This window comes from Atta colombica, unplaced genomic scaffold (assembly GCF_001594045.1).
Source record: "Atta colombica isolate Treedump-2 unplaced genomic scaffold, Acol1.0 scaffold166, whole genome shotgun sequence".
Lineage (NCBI taxonomy): Eukaryota > Metazoa > Arthropoda > Insecta > Hymenoptera > Formicidae > Atta > Atta colombica.
Genome location: NW_017259257.1, coordinates 655,009 through 676,016, shown reverse-complemented (window position 1 = coordinate 676,016; position 21,008 = coordinate 655,009). Strand labels below are relative to the sequence as shown.

Genomic DNA, 21,008 nt, shown 5'->3' with positions numbered 1-21,008 from the left:
TATATATATATATACATGAATACTATCTCTAATTATTAATGGCTCCATAAAGCCTTGCTCCTAAATCACATTTGCGACTGTTTTGAAGTAGTTCAAGGCTATTTTGAGAACCAGCAACTGGAGAAATTAAGATGCAATGTATGAATAGTCCGTGAAGCACGAATTAAGACAGAAACTGTTTTACTTTCTTATATAAGGCTTATCTTTCAACGTTATATATATATCTTTATTGATGGATGCAATCGATAATTCATACGCTGCGAATCCAAAATGTATCGGATTTTTAGTTTCTCGAAGACAGAGAAAAGTAAGGATTGCTATAAATAAATTCTGCCACTAACACACATTACTGGATTAATTAATAAAACTTGAAATATAGAAAAGCCAGCCAGGTAACTATTTAATAATTTCTATAGGACTTACAATTACTGTTTTTACGATCATACGTTTCTTATATGCTTGCTTCCGTTATTTTCGAGACGATTGTAGAGTATACGTAAAAACAATTGTTCATGCCTTCGTTGAATCGATTAGGGTTGCGCGGCAACATAAACGCAGCTTATGGACCGGAAAGTGGATGTCCTCGAAGGTGATGTTGAAAATGTACTATAGGCCCAGCGATCGTATAACGGGAGCATACTTTTCCAGGCTGCGATCGATAAAGAGCCGCCAACCATACGGGTTGGCATTGTATAAAAAAATGAATTATATGGGAACACGCTCGCATTCCGTTTGTGGGAAATGTTAACGTGGGCGTTCTCCCTCTTTGTAAATGTTATACGATAAGTCGGTTTTCATGACGAAATCGTTACCGCTATTTCTATGTCGGCGTATAAACAAATTGCTTCATTCAATTGTCTGTTGGCGACGCGTAGTTTCGATCGAATGGGAATGATCTGACATTTTCTTCCCTCGAAGGGCGTGACGCCGGTGACGGAATCTTCTTTTGCCTTGGCGAAATCTTAATCTTCATTAAGAAATTATGATCCGACACGAAACGCATTTACGTGTAAGTTTTACGTTGATGCGTACGATGTTAACGATGATCAGATGTTAGTCGTTAACGTTATGTTCATTACTATAAGATTAATATAGCGTCCCATTATCGTAAAAGTTTTACGATGCCAATAACAATTTAAATTATTTCATGATTTTAAATGTGATTAAAGATCTCAAATTGAATGTTGTCCAATCGGCGAAAATGTCAGAAAGCATTCCAAATGTTAACACACGGTGGCACGTGACTGATACAAACCGCTCTAATGAGTATTATGGACAGAGAACAGGTCGATAGCGACTTCACAGCACGCGTTAGCAAACAGTCACAACGCAATTTTGGCATGGAATTCTGTTTTTATCGGATTTGAGCTTTATTTTGTCGCCACTAAAATAGATGACGTTAATGCTTGTGTCTATCAAATATCTTATCCGGAATTTTCGGACTCTTAAGATTACACATTTCATGCTTCGCAACGAGACAAAAGAAATCTCTTGTCATTCACAACAGATCCCTCTTTCGTGCAACTTTTCTGTAAAACATTTTTGCGATTCGCACGTAGCCATGAATCGCAATACGAATACCAAATGTGTTTGATGTAATTTTTAAAGAATAATCTGTCGTTTCTCGGTTGATAGTGACCATTTTGTCCTCGGCATATTTAATTTTCATGGACTATTTAATATAAGTAATTCACTATTTTTTAAATTTCAGGAAAAAATTTTAAATTAACTTTTAATTAACATTCACACTGAGAGCAAAATGTGAAAGAAAAGTTTATATTTTTTTTTTAGTTTTCTAATTAATTGCTTTTCTATACACAAAATGTTAAAATATTATAAATAGCTGCCGAGTCTTATCTAATATCAATAGATTTAACTCTTCATTGTATTGTCTTGTTCAATTTGTTTATTATGGAAGGCTGTTTCAGTCACTGTTTTGTATTGTACGAGAAGTCGCGTTGAGACTCGATTTACGTGCGATATAAAATTCTCGGGTGTAGAAGGTCGTCCACTGTCTCTTCGACATTCCTTCGCAGCCGTGGAAAGTCCAAAAATACTAAGGACTTCGACATCACAACGGACAGTGAGATGGACAAGGGAAGAGATTCTTTCTTTTGCGGAACGTTAAACAGGATTTCAAAAAATAGTAGAAATCGAGTAAAAGTCCCGCTAAGCTCCGTTTAGTGTTGTGGAATCATGATCGTCGAGAAACGAAGAATCATTGGATTCTATAGAAATTAACTTACCATACAGAGCGAGCAGCAGCAGCCATCGTTTCTCTCGCATATTGGCACTGTAACAAAAAAATAAATTAATTATACATTAATTATAATGGAATAATTATTATTCAATTAGTAAATTGATCTGCGTTCCAATTAATTTAATTTTAAAGATGATTTTTTGATAAAATTTTAAAAAAGGATTATATTAATTTATCATTTTATTAAAATGTTATTAATATATAATCTATAAAGATTAATAATTTTAATAAAATTCCAACGTATATGGAATAAAAATGTAGTAATTAAAAATTTAGTAATTAATATAAATTAAATGTAATTATAAAATATTGCTTTTTTATATCGAAATACCAAAGTTCTCGATTTTGCGCGACATTTTTGTAAATGTTTTTATCGTCAATTTTTTTCTCGCTCAAGGCATTTTTGAGGACAAGGAGGTTTCTACGGTTGCGAAATATTAGTCGAATTCTTCGGGCTATTGAATGATAATCGCACGGCACTGAGCACCGGCGAACATAATCAAAGCGGAGTGCCTTAGCACCGCGCGTAGACTGTAGAGGTGCTCGAGCATATGGGAACGGATAGGAACTTTCTCTGTGCTGTCACCACTGCTAACCATATAATGCAAGGATAATGCGGGTGTTATATAAATGCGCGATCACGTAATATCGGGTGTGACTTTGTAGTAGCGGTTGCGAATGTTTAATTATCATAGCCTATCGATGCTCCCGGAGCACATAGTTTAAAGAGCACTTGTAAAATTTTTCAAAGAAGGTACACGATGTGATAATATTCTGGTTTAATAACTTATGTTAAACCATCAGGCGAGCGATAGTTGCAGCGTTCTTACAATAATAAACGAGTTTGCATTCTTACTCAGAAGGTTGAAATCTCTTTGCCTTAGAATTTTTCAGTCTCACACATCACATGTATCTATTCTGTGTATCACGACTTTTACTTGTGAAGTTTATTGAACATTGAGTTAAATTTGCTACAAATTGCCACTTCGTATAACAGGTGGCCTTGATTTTTATGAAGTTTTGATCATCGTCGATAATAAATAATTCACACACCGTAATGGCATCGTGCTCTTAAGATTTTATTTCTTTTTTTCCTCTCGTCTGGTGAAAGTAACCTTGCAACCTTCCAGTACCAAATTAGATTACCAATCGTGATCTTGAATAATAACATGCCATGAATGTATTATAATGATTATACACTTGTTACGACTTGTACAGTTAGCTATTAATGAGGTTCGACTCATCGAATTTAATCAATTTGAGATTAGGTTTATCAATGACTATATAAGATTATAAAATTACGGTATTTGATGTTTGGTATTTGATTAATACAAATTAATTAATTACGATGATCTAAGTGAGATACGCAACAGGATGCGAAATATTCTTGCTTATCGCTTTTAATTAAGCAGAGAGACGGCACGTGATTTTCGAATGTAAATACACGCAATTCCTACGTTCTTCTCAGTTTTCCGTACAGAAATGTGCCGTACATGCTCGCATTAATTAAGCGCGCTATCGCGCTCCAGTTCTCAAACAGATTCTTATCGTTTTTGTAAAAGTAGGAAAGAAAGAGAGAGGATACCTCCTGCACGCTGCATACAAGACTGCATTATTCAGTTACACAAGTTTTCGTAATTGTTCCTTTTGTTTGTGTCACAACGCAAAGAATGAGTTCTCAGGCAGTATGGGAAGTCTTCCCCAGATCAATGATCAATTTCATTCGGAAGCTGTGCAAACTAGACCTGGATCGCAATAAAATTTATAAATTTTTATTCAACACAAGTTTTAGTCAGCAAAATATGTTAGGAGCTGTACATTTCATAATCATGTTATATAATTTACTATTTTCTTTCAATTCTTTTATATCTTGTATTTATCTATTTCCTGTGGCACATATATGTATGCATTATATTAGATAAATAGATATGCAATATTTTATCGTGTAAACATAACTTTAATGCGTGACGGAGAATTATTATGTCGACAGAAAACTTTAATTTATTAATTATACATTACAAAAATAAGAGCTACAATCTAAGTACGATTTGTATTTGTTTCGATTTTTATCGTTTATGAAACATTTTTCGACAGAATTTTTCTTATTAAGGTATGTGTGAGATATGTCAGTAGTAACATTATCTTAGTTACTTTATATTACGATCAGCAAGTAACGGTCATCGACGCCCACTAAAGGTCACCGGAAGTGATGGCTGGTACCAATTGATTGAGTTACTCAATTGATCCGCCTTCTTAAATTGAACTTCATGAGTGTAACAAAAAATATACTTTAAAGATTTTCAATCTTTCATGAATTATTTATGTTCTTTCTCTAAAACTTGAATAATAAAAAAATCTTAGGTATAATATTAATTTAAAAAAAATAGCTATAAAGGAAAAGAAACATTTATATTATTTTTTAAATTGAGAGATTATTTTTTAAAAAATAATATTTTAAGAGAAATTTGATATTTTCGATATTTTTAATTAATTTCCTCTAATAATTTATAAATATACTTTTATATATTTTTTTCCTATTATAATAAACAAACTTTTTCAAATGGTACTAAGCATTACGATGCGATTACAAAATATAGCTTTCAAAAATGTAGTCGAAACACAACGAGCTTTTATTTCATCATACGTTCTATGCGAATATTCACTCTGAACTGTATTATTGAATTAATCGGCGATCGTGAAAAATTATGCATTGATATTAACTACAATGCAATGCAATGGGAGAAATAGTTAATTAAAAAAGTGTGAATACACATTGCGAAATTCTGACAAGAAAATGTTTTCGCTTTTCCAATGTTGTTTTTTCTCTCATTAACGAGCATTATTAAGATTCAATGGAAATAATATAAGATTATATGTATATTATGTTCATATAATTAATTGTGTGACTTTATGATAATAATTTTCTTCATAGCTGAAATTTACATAAAAAGCGACGTGTGAGAGAAAAAGATAATATCAAGAGGTATTGAGAAAAAAATTTTAAGGACTTTTGTTTTTTAAATTTCTAATTAAAAAGTAAATAATTTGTATGTTTGGTGAAATATTAAAGCAATAAATTTAAAAAATATTTGCATATAGTAAAGACTTTTTGTATAGTTTGCTTGTTTTCTCAACAGAGCAAAAGCAGCTTAAGTCAGATACATTTCGTATTTCTAGAATGTTTATATCTTCATAAAGCAGATCTGCTTAAAAATAGATCTCCGATTGCGATTCGTTAGATCAATGAATCAGATACGAACAAAATGCTTCTCGCTATTTTAATCTTGCTATCCATAGCGAAGGAAGGATATTTGTTGCATTAGTTACAAGGCATTGTTTGCCTTGTAGGTAGAAAGTGTATACGATTGTGCAAAGTAAACGCATGCAGAACAAACGTTAATAACAATGAGAGTTGTTGATCGTGCGTGCGCGTGAAAAAAAAAATCTTTCGTAAATTAGATTATTATCTGATCGGAGTATGAAACGTTGAACTTGCTTGGACGAACGCCAGAGCCGCATTGGAAATTTTTGAGCGCTACGACCAAAACAAAATTCTGCGCTACTGAATGAGATAAACACGCATAGAGCAAATCTTAACGTTTTCTTCGCGAATATTTAAAAGACTTCATATTTAAATATAGAAACGCATCTGAACATGCAAAAATGATTTGAAGTTTGAAATATTGGAAAGATAGCAAAGACTATAAAACAAAATTATTAGTATTACATTTAGAAATAAATCAAAGAAATGTATAATAATGTTAAATAAAATTATATTGGGACAGAAAGATTAGAATTGATTTATAAGAATATTTTATTAGAACTAATTGTTTATTTTTTTTTAAAGCAACTATGAAACGTGATCCATCTTAATAATATTTCTTTTTAATTCTGCTACTTAAAAAAATGATTTATTTAAAATATTATAATTATTATATCTCACCAGTATATCGCATTTCCACAACCCAAAGCTTCCGTTCTAACACTAAAACGATTTCTCCTATTAGAATTTAGAAATTCTTCCATAATCCATTTATGTGTATTTTTGCGAGGGAACTGTTTATGTTATTCACGATAAACAGTGTATTAATAATTTACGTAAAGGAAATACGTCTAACTTCTTCCTTAAGACAAAATAAAATTTAATGAAGAAGTATATGAAACACATAAATGGCTTACGGTGGTATTCAGAAATTAGCTTCTATCACCTGCATTCAGAGTTTAACGTACGCTCCAATGACCACGGAATTGAAGTAATCGGTACCGTTTATCGTAGATTATTTGCTTGCGCAATAAAGCGATAATAAGAATAATTGCCGTTATTTCTATCGATTAATTGCTGCGCTCTAAACTCGATACACATACAACATGTCTTCGATGAGTTGATTGAAATTTAACTAATACTTTAATTTTGATTAAGAATTGTCATTGAGCAACATTCAGAATTTGTTCGGTCGAGTCGATCAGAAAGTGTTTCGTCGAGACATGAGAACCGGCTTTGGAATAAATGATTTCACTCTTGGTTGAGAATAACATTTATTCGACCATAAACCATCAGTCGCGTCATTTTATTGTGTAAGATTAATTCCTATATACAAAAATAATATCAGCATAATGGTCACTAAGGAAAAAAAATCTTGTGAGTTTATTCGATTAGTTTTACTAAAATTATTGATGTATATCAATTCCACGAATTGACTATTAATATCAACATAATAAAGCCCTGTATGGTTCATTACGTAAGTGCAATATGCGAATAACGCGCGATAGATATTTTGATAGCTGGCGAAACTATTCGAAAGTTATTATTTAAGAGTGGACGCAGAATGAAAAATTGGAATACATCTCCTACGAATTTCTCCCTTAAGAAGAGGTTTGTGCTTCGTGTATAATTAGTGCGATTAATGTGTCGTGAAGTCGGTGCGCCGCCATCGTCTTCCTACTCTTCCTATTCCGTGCGAACGATTGTTCGTTAGAGAGGAGAGCACAATGAGGGTCCGACGGGGGTCCATATAAGAGATATTTTACGGACGCTTCCTACCGCACTATAAATTTTATTGTATAAGACATACAATGTAGTTTATCGTTTTCTACAGTTTCTTCAATGTATTTGTACGTAACTCAACATCAAGGTACTTTAAACGATCCATTGTTGCGTTAATTATGAACATACATCTTCCTACTATACGGTAATAAATTATTTCATTATTTTTGTCGATCACGAAATTCAACTTGCAAAATAAATGAGTATTTATCGGAAGTAGACTCTCGCAACGTCGCATGAAGGACGTGTGACATACTTTTTACTCGTTGACATGATCGCCACCATCGTCTGGTTATCTTACTATGAAAGTGTTGATGATCAAAATTTCGATTTTTTTGTCCTCGGGCGAGCGTTGGAAATCTAATTCTATCAAACAATTAAGATATTTGTTGCACGTACGATTTACTTTTAAAATTTCTATGACATAATATTACATCCGATTTAAAAAAAATTAAAACGATTGATTAATAATTGTATTAATTATAGTAATTTTTGCTGAACACTTAATAAGTAAAAATTATTAATGCAACTAATCATTTTGATCTTTTTGAAAATCGGATGTAATATCATAGAAATTTGAGAAATGAATCATAGAAGAAATATCTTAAATTGTTTATATGATAAAAATCATTTTTCTAAAAGCGAGAGTAAATCGAAATATTCCCAAACTTCTAAAAATGTTTATAGAACATTTTAATAATGTACGAATATTTTTAAAATTTATATACGTTCTATTAATGTCGTCTGCTATCTGGGTGTATCTGAAAATTGATAAAATGTTCAGCTTAAATACATGAAATAAATCCACGTCTAAACAGTATAATGACTTTATAACGATTTTTTGCTTCATAAAAATTAACGGTACTTATTGCACCGTTATTCTTATTTGTATGCTACTCGGGGATACGTATTATATACACATTACTCGAGCTCATATGGCTTCACCCGGGCTATTTTCTCACTTATTAATTTTCCTTTCCGTAAATGCGATTATCCTCCGAGAGGTTATTTACAGCGAGATGTGCCGGCGGGTACAAGATAATAAAGTAACAGTTACCGTACACCCCGTATATCCCCGAATAGTTAAGGATTTTAACGCCATCGTGGTGATTAAAATTTTATTTATCCCCGCTCGTAAGCGTATCTCCTGTGTAATTATTTCCAATTGAAGCGTACTTCAATAATTACTGCAGTGATCAAAATAGAAGTTATTTTATTGTGGCTTCACTTTTCCCAAGCGCATTTTTTACGAATACAATAAAAGTGTTTCCCATGTCAATCGTCATGCTCCTCCATTGCGGATCCAGCCATTCATTAATTACCGATCGAAAACGGACTTTTTCTCGCTTTATCATCGCAAGATCACACTGATCGGCAGTAAGGCTATCCTGGCGTTCGATTATGGCGAAGTCGTTCGTTTATTTTTCCGCCGGCGTATCGGGAGAAAGCCGACCACTCGCGCTCGCGCTTGCCCGCGACGACGAACGTGGATTATGTCGTAACGTCGTGGCACAGTGCAATATTGTTTATGAAAAAGAACCCACAAACGGGCAAGCACGTGCTGTCTGTCGATGCTACTGTCGCGGTTGCTGCTGCACGTTATGTTGCACCAAACCGCCGAGAAAATGGGCCGGTCGCGCGGGCCGCTTGATTACGAAACTTTTTTAATTATGTAACAACGAAGTTTGCGCGCGGCGAAAATTCTTACGCATATTGCGGTATTGCTGGCCCGTTCAGAAAACATATGAGATACCCTGTGGTTCTTGTAGAAATCGAGGGAATCGATATAAATTGAATAATCATGATGAACGTTGGAACTGTTAGAAGATCGATTGAGATACCGATGATTTCTAACGTCTTAATAGTTTGTTCTTTTTCGAAGGATTCTACACAGCATGAAATATTTATATGACTATCATTTTTAAAAAAATTGTTCAATAAAATATTTCAAAAATATTTTGTAAGTATTTTTAAAATATTTTACAAAAATATTTTATAAATATTGCAAAATATTATATAAATATTGCAAAAAAAAGAATATTTTAAAAACTTTGATTTCTTAGCATAATATTTATATTTCAAAAATATTTCACGAAAAATTTCTGAATATTTTAAATCCTGCAATGAAATATTTTGGAAATAGTTTTAAAATGGGACGAGTTTTTCATCGATTCATCGATTGATCAATCGATGAATTAAAAAACTCACCCATATTTCATGCGATATGGGATACGTTTTGAACTAGTATACAATAACAAAATAAGTTAGTGTAAAACAAACTATGTTATTGCAATTATTAACAACATTCTTCGAAAAGAATAGATTCTTTCGCTTTGTAAGAGGAGCAGTGAAACTGTACGCCGCGATGTTTTAAACCATAGAATCAAATTATGAATAAATGGAATTGGAAAAAAAAGGTCGAATTTCATTAAGAGAAGCTGTAAAGGCGTGTCGCGTCTAACGCGCTTCTCACGTAAATTAAATTCACTTTCAAACGTGTGTACAATCGCCTCGCGGAATCCACCGATTGAAAGTGAACGTGGACGCATTAGAACGCATTGGACGGAGGCGATGAATTACACAGGTAAAAAGAGACAGGGGGAGAGAGAGAGAGAGAGAGAGAGAGAGAGAGAGAGAGAGAGAGAGAGAGAACGGTCGATTGGGATACCATTCGAGGTTACGGAAAACTTATTCCGCCTAATCGATGAAGTAGTGTCGACTGTATGAGATGAGAATTCTTGATTTAGATAAATTTACAATAAAAACGCAACGAATGCGAATGCTATCGTGATTCGATTGAAAGTTAAGGCGTTCGAGAAATGTTTTATTCTATAAATCGATGAAGCTATTATATCAGGTCAAAATTTTCTCAGACAGACGGCGAGAAACTACAATAATTAATGTATTAACATACATGAGAAATAGAAGAGGGGATTACAAATTAGCTAATTAATTAAATAATTAAATAATTATTTCGCTCTACTATTTACCTACTTACATATCTTGTCAGAGTTCTTTTTCGAACGAAAACTTTTTTTCTCGCAGTTGCATTGCAGGATATGATTTATTTCCTGCTGGTAAAATGAATAAATTACAGTAAGACCGACGAAAGTTTTCAGCGGGAATAAGATTCAAGGAGCGAGCGTGCGTACTCGATGCGTACGTGTCGTTGTGATGTGTGTGGAGGATGCATGCGTGTGCGGCGACCGAGTATACGTCTTTGAGCCGAACAAACTCTCTTCTCGTTATACTCGCGATTCCCGACGAGCAGATTAGAAATTCGTGACTTCGCTGGAACGATATTCGCTCGACTACTTGAGTTGGAAAACATTACGCAAAGAAAATTGCGTTATCGCGCGCTGTTTTGAGTGGAATTTCGCGCGACCCTTTCGATTTCGCGCCGACTCGTTCGAGCGGAAACGTGTTCATGGAGAGTGATCGGACATGGCAAAATTCAGTGATAAAACCAGTTTGCTCTCGTTGTCATTGCTATCGAGATGCAAAAAACGACGAGACGGGGCAGGAAGGCGCACAGGATGCGACAAGTAGCGAAAGTCCTGTCTTTATTGCAGTCTTCAAAGCGACTCGCTTTAATGCTCCTCATTTTTATAGATCCTTTTCTCTATTCACTCAGATGAATCTGAACCATCAGCCGCACATTATTTATACTTTGTGGCAGTTTATTATGCACTTTATTTGTATAACTGATAAATAATGAAGGTGCATTTTTAGAGTAATGAATACCTCGAAACTTTTTTTTTAAAGCTATCTCAGACGTGCATGAACTGTCGCAAGAGAACAATGATATTTTGACTGCAGGCTGGAGTTGAGAGCTCCTTCCAAATAAATACTGTAATTAGGGTCGGTGAGGTAACAAATTTCATTAAATTCGACGAAATGTCGCTTCGCTTTCTTTGCTTTCGAGGAGCGCACAAGTATCCAATATAACGCTGGAAATTAATAAAACATATAGGTACATAGTGCGTTTCACTATAAGATAGGTATAAACGTTTTGTACAAACAACGTTATGAAAACGTTTAACGTTATGAAAATTTCGCAAAATCAAGCGAGAGCCTTACTCCGAAATAAAAAAAATTAAAATCCGTATTTTTCAGAACCATTTCGGTCTTCTCGATTACGCAGCTCCAGCGAGAATGGAGAACATAATTCGGAGCGCACAACGCAAACAGATGAAAAGGCAATCAAACCTGTCTCTCTCGGCTCCGCTCGTTTTTCGCTAATCCCTCATGAAACCCACCGTCCTCACATCGACTGGCACTTGAAATGCAAATTCACAAAATACCGTACGATTACGAATGAGAGGTACGAGCACCTCGTCGAACGAAACTAACAGTGACGTGCGCCCGGAAAATGCCCGCCGTGCGATTTTTCGGTGGGACCGCGAAGACGAGACGACAAATTTTTCGAGCGGGTGCAGGGCGAGATCGCGTCCGGTCCGGTCAGAAGACTGCGCGATGGAAGTGGAAAAGCCACCAGCAGGAGCGTTGCGCTCCGACCACCATCGTCAGGTTGAGAGCTTTCTACGACCGACGATGAGGCTGGAGGAGGGAGTCGAGCGGTGCATTGGCGTCTTCGGGGCCTGACCGGGCATAGGCGTAATTCTACTGGAAGCTTAAAGACCTAGAGACTGGGAGAGAAAGGCATGAGAGAGAGACTTGGCGAGCAGGCACGGCACGTAGAAAGACACCTGCGTCGCCACCTGACAGAACGAGACACTCTCGTGCTCGTAGCCCAGGTTCGATATCGATGCTGTTAAGGTCATTGCTGCGTGCGGCAGCACGCAATCGTGATATTTGCTTTCAGCCTGCAATAGTCATCAGATCGATCCACAGCTATACTTTGCAATGAACCACCCAGACGTGTAATTACAACGAGACTGACATATGTGAATGATTATATATAGTCGCGATTTGTTTGATTTCAATTGATAATTCTTGACAATTATGGGTGGCGCGTTAGGTATTGCTGGTGCTCGAGCTTCGTGGACGATCCAATCGCGATTAGATGACAGATAGAAGTGGATGAAATCGATTAAATGAATAGTTAAATTTTTATGGCATTTGTATTCGACACCTATTGTCACGTTTGCTTTGTGTTGTATTTAAAGAATAGGGAAAGGTCATTCTATCAAAGGTCTCTCATTGCCTTCAGGGTATTCAATATCCGTCGCCAGTCCCTTCGTCATCTGTCACTGACCTGAAATCTAGCGTGCATACCACGAAGGATACGTATGAGAGATCAATCAGAAGAGCCGAGTGAAAGTGGAACGTCGGGCGTTAATATCTTGACAAAGGATGCTGGGAATAGTCGTAGGCGACACGTATGCCTCGGGGATGTTTCCAAGCAGTAATGATTCTGCGCGTCGCGACATCGCGGCAAATCCTGATGAAATGTAGGAAGCTGGTTTTCCTCCGTGGCGAATCTTTCGTAATCCTCCCCCCTATACGGAGACATCACGTACGATCATCATCGAGTTTTCAATAAATTACCTTCAGGGTCGCGGATCAAGTGGATAGCATTGCCGATACTAAAGGGAGTAACCGGATCTCCAGGCGACAATTGCGCGATTAAAGCACCGTTAATGTCATTAAACACGCAGAATTTGCATGCTACTTATTGACGAATGACATTTAAAGAAAATAGCAATATGTCATCTACAATACAGGTGTGAAGATTTCCTCAGGAACGTAATAACCGTTATAAAGTGGTTGTATGTAAGAATTGTTATATTCTCGACATTACAGGCAAAAGATTCATTGCATTTGTATTATAATACACAAAGTCTAATCGATAATTTATCTTGTTAATTTATCTTGAAATACTTATATTCAGATAGTGTACATATGATTTATTCTAATTAAAGGGGAAAAAATTCTGATACTTTAATGTTTACTGTTTCTCATCTTTTAAAGATAAACTAGAAATGAAATTTCTATAAATTTTGCTGTCAACCGAGCAGATATAATTGCCTTAGTTGCTAATTACTAGAATCAAATAAATTACGAACACTGAGCTGACTTCAATCTGTGAAGTTTCTTCTTGAAAGATTTAGAAATTTCATCAATAATTTGCGAAGCCGAACGAAAATTCTGTTCGCTACAGAAAGGAATGTCTAGCCTCCTGTCACAAGTTTGTACGAAGTCCATGCTTTCTTGGCCACTCGAGAAATCAAAGAGTCCTTTCTTCCTCTATCACTGGCCACCAAGGACGATGCTTCTCATTCTTCGTTTTTTCCATTTTCCTCTTTTTGCTCGAATTACGATTCGCTACTATACTTATTTGCAATCATAGGCTTTCTTCGCGCGGAAGGTCAAAGTACATAAAATCAGGTTTGGTGTTTTTTGTATCGCTTGTGGAAAGGTTGTTGTCCTTAATGATTTTTATAATTTAATTTGATTTATTTAATACGAGAGCACACTATCTTCGACAAACATAACTGCGCGCTTTCCACGCTCCAATTATTTTACATCGATATAAATCTTGTTGCATCCTATTGAGTTTTAATTTAATATTTTAATTTACAATTTTCCGATCTTCTCAGTTTATATCAGAGTACAACCGACCGGAGACATCGCAAATAGTGCATTAAAAGTAGAAGTCGATCAATTCTCCTGTCACTTTTACTACCGCCGATGTTAAGATCTCTTGCATTTAACGGAATAATAGTCTTTGATCGCGTTATCCTTGGGATTTTATGTAAAAATGCATTTTTATGCGGAAGAATCTGTAATCAAATCTAATGAATCGATGACAATAAAAGCTACATTGACAATTTAATAATTTAATGATCTTCAGAAATATTCGAATAAAATGATTGCGTGATGAGCTATAAAACCAAGCATATTCCTGGATCAAGAGGTTGAAATTATGAAAGATGCTAAAACGCTATGAGTGTTCCGAGTAATGAGATACGCAAACAGTAAACCTAAAATTGTAACATCGGTACTAGTGTCTAAGAGAGAAAGATAGAGAAAAGGGTGGGGTTCGGCTGGTCAGCCACAACGAGCTCTCACTTTCTATTGTCCAATCATGCCAAGAAATTGTTGGACATGAGTTTAATTTAACGCTCTTGTCGCAGACAGCAGAGTTTCTTCGGTCGCGACAATTTTTCAATTAATTCCTCTGTTAGAAGAAATTTGTATTTTTTAATTTACGATTTCTTTTTGCAATATATATTTTGATGAACACTTTTCGGAAATTTCATGCAAAATATAGCACTAGAAACATATTAAAAACGAAACTTTTTTTAGTTTCGTGAAAATATAATCTTTCAATTTAGAATCACAAAAAAAATGTTAATCTTTTTCGCAAACTCTATTTTATTTAACAGCGATAAATAAAATAGACATCTCTGTTACTTTCCTGCATCGGCAAACTAGGGATTCGCGTATTACTTTCACCTTCCTTTACATGAGTCGAATTATAATTTCAATGGTGTTACGCGTTCGCGAGAAAAGCTTATATATAAAAAAGTTTATTAATATACATACAATTATTTATAAAAAATATAGGAGTTGTTAGATTTTATTTCCATTCACATCTCTGTAAAGTTCATCGTTGTTGCCGTAAAGTCTCGGTGAATCATTACAATCGACCTGCAATATTAATATTAATTAAAAGAGAATCGAAATTAGTTCAAGATAATTGTATGCATTTATAAATTCCATGTATATTAAATGGTTTAAATACCTTAAACCACCAGTCACAAACGCGAGTAGTTTGACTAAACACTGTACCATTTGGGCAAAGGAAACTGAACTGACGTCCATTTGGCAAGCACCAATGCCACACCTTGAATATAAAAATAAAAAAAAATAAAATATTAATCTTATATTTTTAAAAATTATTATCTCACAATAAATTTTCCAATTTAATTTTACAACTTAACTCAAGTGCTTCTCCAATATTTTAAAATAAATAAAGCATAAATTTATGTTTTTCTCTAAATAATATTCGACTAATATTTTGTATATTCTTATAAAATAATCTGCAGGTTATTTGTTTAAAATATTTTAATTTTCTTCTTTAATGGATATTTTAAAGAGATCAACGGAATCTTATTAAGTATATGAAACTGCATTTAAATAATCTGGAAATATTGAAATGAGAGTTTATTCGGTGACCATATGGACGCACCTGACATCTGGCCTCGGGATCAGCATAGTATCCAGGTAACTTTCCTCCACAGGTAAACGCAAGTCCGAACGGCACCGAATTGTAAATTGGATAGTCTACGCCAGGTGTGTAACCATCCACTTGCTGCAACGCATAAATAATTATGTATATTATACATAGATAACTATCGTTTTTCAACAGATGTTACCAATTCGCTCACAAATCGGTTCCCTTGGTAAAATGAATCCTTTCTTGTAATGATTTATTACGAGTTTTCGAAGTGATTACATAATTATTACACACTGTATGTGGGACATTCTAATTTGCATTGTAAATCTCGGCGATTGCATAAAAACAATTAGCAAAAACAGTGGAACTTGGAGGAGCATACTATGAGTTACTGTTATTGTTCTGTTGGAACAATAACAATACGTTTCGACATATATCATCTCGACAATAGAATATGGAATGAATGTGGATATATATATATATATATATACCATATATACTGCAAATCGGACTTCCTCTCTCTTTAATACGAGCACATATATTTGGCCTTAATTAACTTATGTCAATAAATTTCATAATTCATTTCTTTATATTAATTATTGTATGCAAAGAAACGCTGCGATTATATGAAAGTATCCTTTTAATTATGTTCTAAATTATAAAAATTGCTCATTTATTTTATATTATTTGTAAATAAATTATTATTTGTTCAATCATTTTAATTAATTAAACTATTAAAATATATTAGAACAACATTGAAATTATCAATTTTTTTCAACGTTAAATTAATTGATATTATTTAACAACATTAATACATCAATGCTTTCCGATCCTTTATTTTGAGACTAGAAATAGAACGTGATGAGAATTGTTTTCGTAAGTGGCCATCAGTCAAAATGAGAAAAAATAAAGAAGCAGTTGCGACACAACGCATCGACTCGAAACCGTTCAGTGCGTACACGTGCCAATGTTTGACCGGAAGTCAGGTTACATTGTTCCTCCCTAACGGATGCACATCTCCATGGCTTTGTATACGATCTCTTGTTTACGATTTCACGTGTACGTATGCAGATGTATGATCTTTTCCTTCTCCACGCGCCGAATCTAACTGGTGACTCCAATGCGTGGTAAGAAAGCCGACACCGAAAAGGTGATTCACCTAGTTACGTTGCACTTTTACTTCCAAGGAATGACATGTGTCAAAGTTTAAGCAAATCCATCATGCATACATACATAGTAAGAAACTTTTTTATTTGTGCTAAAATTTGTCCTTGTTAAAATTTTTATGTTAAATTTTTAGCCTGAATGTTAATTTAATATAACGTGATATATATATATATGTGTGTGTGTATATAGTATACAATAAATATTAATAATGTGATATTTGAATATTTTGTTTTCATTTTTAATATTTAACTTTTCTTGGTAATAAAATAACAATTCCAGCTAGTGTCCAAATAATATAAAAAACTAATGTAATTTTAAAACAAAATTCTAAGATGAATAAAAGATGAATATATATATTAATTTAATATATTATAAATGTTAATTTTATTGAAGAAATAAGCTTCCACAATTTATTTCCAAATTATTATCAAAATGTTACATTTTTAACATTAATTTTAACATAATGTCTGTATTATTTTCTAATAATTTTCTAATAATTTTCTTATATATTCATCTTGTGTTAAAATGACAAAAAAATTAAAGTATACACATAAAATATAAATTTTACATAAATTTTGTAATCGTCATCGTTTGTTCAAGGAAAATGTATGTAACTATAAACATAATAAAATTATTTTATAATATAATTCAAAGAAGAAGATAATTTGATAGACTAAATATATTCCGATATACATATGTATAAAAAAAATTATGAATGAATTTTATGTGTACAAAAAATGAATTATTACAGAATAATGTGGTGAAAGATGCATTAGTCGAAGCAGGATAATGCAGACATTGCATAAATTAATTAAGTGTCTTATCTTTCCGTTTGTTAGCTTCGTGGCATTGAAGCTGCGTTTTATTTCTCGGCTTATTATTCTCTATCCCGATTTTCATCGGTTTCGCGTTCATCATTTCCGGTGAAATATGTCTTCTAGCTGCTAATTGCACGATCGGACGCGACGATTCCAAATGTTTATGCATTGTTTTCTTTTCTTCATTAAAATTAATTAATATAATATTTTGTAATATTTTATAATATTTTATTATATAAATGTAAATATTTTTTAATATTATATAATGTTGAATATTTTTAAATTAAAATAAGAAAAACGCAACGCGGCTAATTAATCATGTTAGTTTTCTTTTTAGAGATTTCTTACTTTTGTAATGTAATATCGAAATCATGACACGTTTATTTTTTGGCATTCTGGAATTATTCATGAATTACACTTAGAATTTAAATTGATTCAGAATAGACTTCGTCTAACTAGGCGCTTCGTATGCGGACGAGAGAACATGTTCGTGTAAGATGGTTAATTAATTACTTCATGTTACCACCTTAAGAGAAAGATGATGCGTGCAGGTACGGTTCACTCGCTGTTATTGTTACGCGATACATCGTGAGAAGCGACGATGAAAATGATAATTTTAATATATCGTGCTAGATTTTGTAAAAATGAAGTATTTACGAAATATTTCTCCCACCATCACGTCATACATATTGCGCAATCGTTATGCAACGAAGATAATTTTTCTGATTGATTCGTAAACTTTTTTTAACAACTACAGTATTATTTATAAGTTTTGAGAAACGATTTGTGAGAAGATCGGAAGACTATCACGAATTTTAACTTACCGCCATTGTTTCATAGAATAAAACCGCGCCAAAAAGCAAAAGAGCACAGATGATTATCTGGTACCTCGAAATCATCTAGAGAATTGAAAATTTAATTACAATAATATTGATAAATTAATTAATTGAAAGTATATAAAAATATTTTTGTAGAAATAAAATTAAATTCAGAAATATTCATTTTGTTAATTTTATTATTATATAATTTTAAAGTGTTTTATGCAAATTATTTTTGAGTATTGAAAAATAATAAAAATTAGTAAAAAAAAAAAGATAGAGGATTAAGTGATGTGCTTGCCTTTCCGAAAAATCTGATCCCCTTAGTCCGCAGTGTCGTAGTGCGTGGTGATCATTTATCTTTCCGTGTTCTCTGTCTTTTTAGTTTTTCGTGTACCGCACTTATTCGATTTGCTTTAAGGCGATGCTACTTCCAAAGTATCTTTCTTAAAGGATTGTTCTACGAGGTGGTGGTATATATATGGCTTTAGACAAAAGGGGGGATTCTTGAGAGTCTCTCTTTCTTGGGGCTCCCACATCAGACGAACGGAGAAAGAGAAGATCCCAGGGCGGTGGAAGGAGGGATGTTCTTCTGTGGTGCAGCAGATTCTTCTCTTATGCAATCGTCTTGTGCTCTAACACCCGTGAAAATATTCGTAATCGTCGTACTTGAACCATTGATACTCTGCTCTTCTTTCTGTCTCCCTAAAAATAGAAGAATAGTTGTAACTATCCATTTATTTTTTATCTCTTATTTCTTATTTATTTTACATCAGAATCTTTATAGAAATTTACCAAACTTTCATAAAATTTTATTTAGAGCTTAATTTTTTTATCGTGTAAAACAAGAAGAAACTTTTAGCTGAAATTCTTTTTTTGTTGTATCATCTTATGAACATATTAAGTCCATTTAAAGAGTTTAAGTTAATTTGAAAAAGATTCTTTATCATTCGATCAAGATACGCTGAATGAATTAACTACTTTTACTTGGGAGTTATGTGTCTAATTATTCTGGCAACTGTTTGAATTGCAAATGACTAAGGAAAATGTTTAGTTATGCAAATAAAAATATAGTTCTCACTTAAAGAAAACAAATTAAAATTATGATAAAAAAATCCACAATTTAATTCACATCTCCAAGTAGTGAAAACGACTACATTTTGCTTTTTTTATTCTAGTATTATATGAGTACAAATTTTAACAGTAAATTCGATTGCATACACTTAGTACGTACGTACTGGTGCACATTAAAGCCATTTTATACAAATTAATGTAGAAATATATGTTTAAAATAAATATAAAAACGGATAAACTATAAAATTCTCAATACAATTAATTGTACTATTAAAATTATTTAAAATGCTAAGTAAAATCTGTCTTTTATTTTTAAAATATTTGCACTTTATTTTTACACAAATTAAATCAATGTATTACGATTTTAATACGATTAAATATGATAAAAAAGAGACTCATATATTGATTTGCAAATTCTTGTTTTTGTAATGTCAGTATTCAACGCTTTTTTACTTCGCTAGAATATGATTGACGTATCATTTTGTTACATAAGCGTCAAATATTCTTAGCTCGTGTGATCGTATCGTTAATTACTGTTTTGTGCATCTAAAGAGGGTTGAGATCAACGCGTTGATCTCTTCAATCAGATACAATCCTTTTTTCTTTTTTTTTTTAGTTTAGATTTTTCCGCGAAACGGAAATGCTCATCAGCAGATCGGATCCCGAAATGATCGTTCTTATCATACGAGATATATCCAAGGTTGCGTTGTCGCGCAACGCTTGTCCGTCATAACACGATGCAACAAATGTGAATCTACGTCATTCTGTCTCTTATTACTCCTTGAAGTTCTAGTGATGGTACAATGGCGTAATCATCTACATCATTTCTGTTTTGGCAACTAACACTTTCACCCTGAATCATAATGACATTATAGTTTCAGTATTGTGATCTGTGCTAATGCTAGTATCTCCTAATAAGATCCTTTAATGACTGTTGGTAGATATTGGTGTGTATGAATTCAAACCATTATTATGATGTAATTACACAATATGAAGAAGACATTTTGAAACTTTTAATTTCGAAAATTCTTCTGGAGGGATTGAATGGCTCGTTGCTTTTTTGATCTGTGGGACAGTGATGACATTTGCGATGATTTCATCGCGCACGGAAAGTGATTGCTTCGGGAAAAAATCTTTATAAAATGAAGACATTAAGAACATGACCTTGTGATATATCATAGAATTAAGAATCGCGAGTCGCACCTTGCGCGAGGTCGAGCTCGTTCATTTGCATTCTACTGCACGCGCGTATCTTCCGCTCCGAACCCCTTCATTTTCGAAACGCGTTTCGTGCCAATTAGCGATGGATAATTGACAGTTGCAAGCTTTTCCAGATTGACATGTAAACTCAGAGGAAAATTAGACATCCGGCGGTTATGGGTCGCTGATCACTCACGTCACGAATTAACTACCATCGTTTTTTCCTTTGAAGCAAAAAAAACTTCAAGTATTATATTTTAATCATATAATTTCTCATAATCATATAATTTTAGATTTAAAAAAATTAATTATACTTTTCAATTATTTTAATATTATATAATTATAAATTTAACTACAAGCTTTGTAAAGAGAGCTCTTTTATACATTTTTTACACGCTATAGAGCAATTTTCTGATTACGTTGCGTTACGTTTTGTCGATTATATATTACTAAAACATTACGTTATATACAGATACAGATA

At 33.4% G+C, this 21,008-nt stretch overlaps 2 protein-coding genes across 2 annotated transcripts in view; both read right to left on the bottom strand.

The window, feature by feature from the left end:
* The window catches only part of LOC108686245 (zinc finger CCCH domain-containing protein 13), a 21,817-nt gene extending 10,109 nt beyond the window's left edge, over positions 1–11,708 (bottom strand). The window contains exons 1-2 of the mRNA XM_018191445.1: positions 11,514–11,708; positions 2,247–2,293 (exon numbers count right to left, since the gene is read on the bottom strand). Of these exons, the coding sequence (XP_018046934.1) occupies positions 2,247–2,286 (40 nt within the window). The 5' untranslated portion in view covers positions 2,287–2,293; positions 11,514–11,708. The remainder of the gene's footprint in view (positions 1–2,246; positions 2,294–11,513) is intronic.
* Positions 11,709–14,843: 3,135 nt separating this feature from the next.
* LOC108686215 lies at positions 14,844–18,334 on the bottom strand. Its single transcript, XM_018191378.1, has 4 exons — positions 18,260–18,334; positions 15,463–15,585; positions 15,016–15,117; positions 14,844–14,921 (listed from the first exon to the last, which is right to left on the bottom strand). Exons 1-4 carry the CDS (start codon positions 18,332–18,334, stop codon positions 14,844–14,846), a joined length of 378 nt encoding a protein of 125 aa, XP_018046867.1.
* Between the last annotated feature and the right edge of the window lie 2,674 nt (positions 18,335–21,008).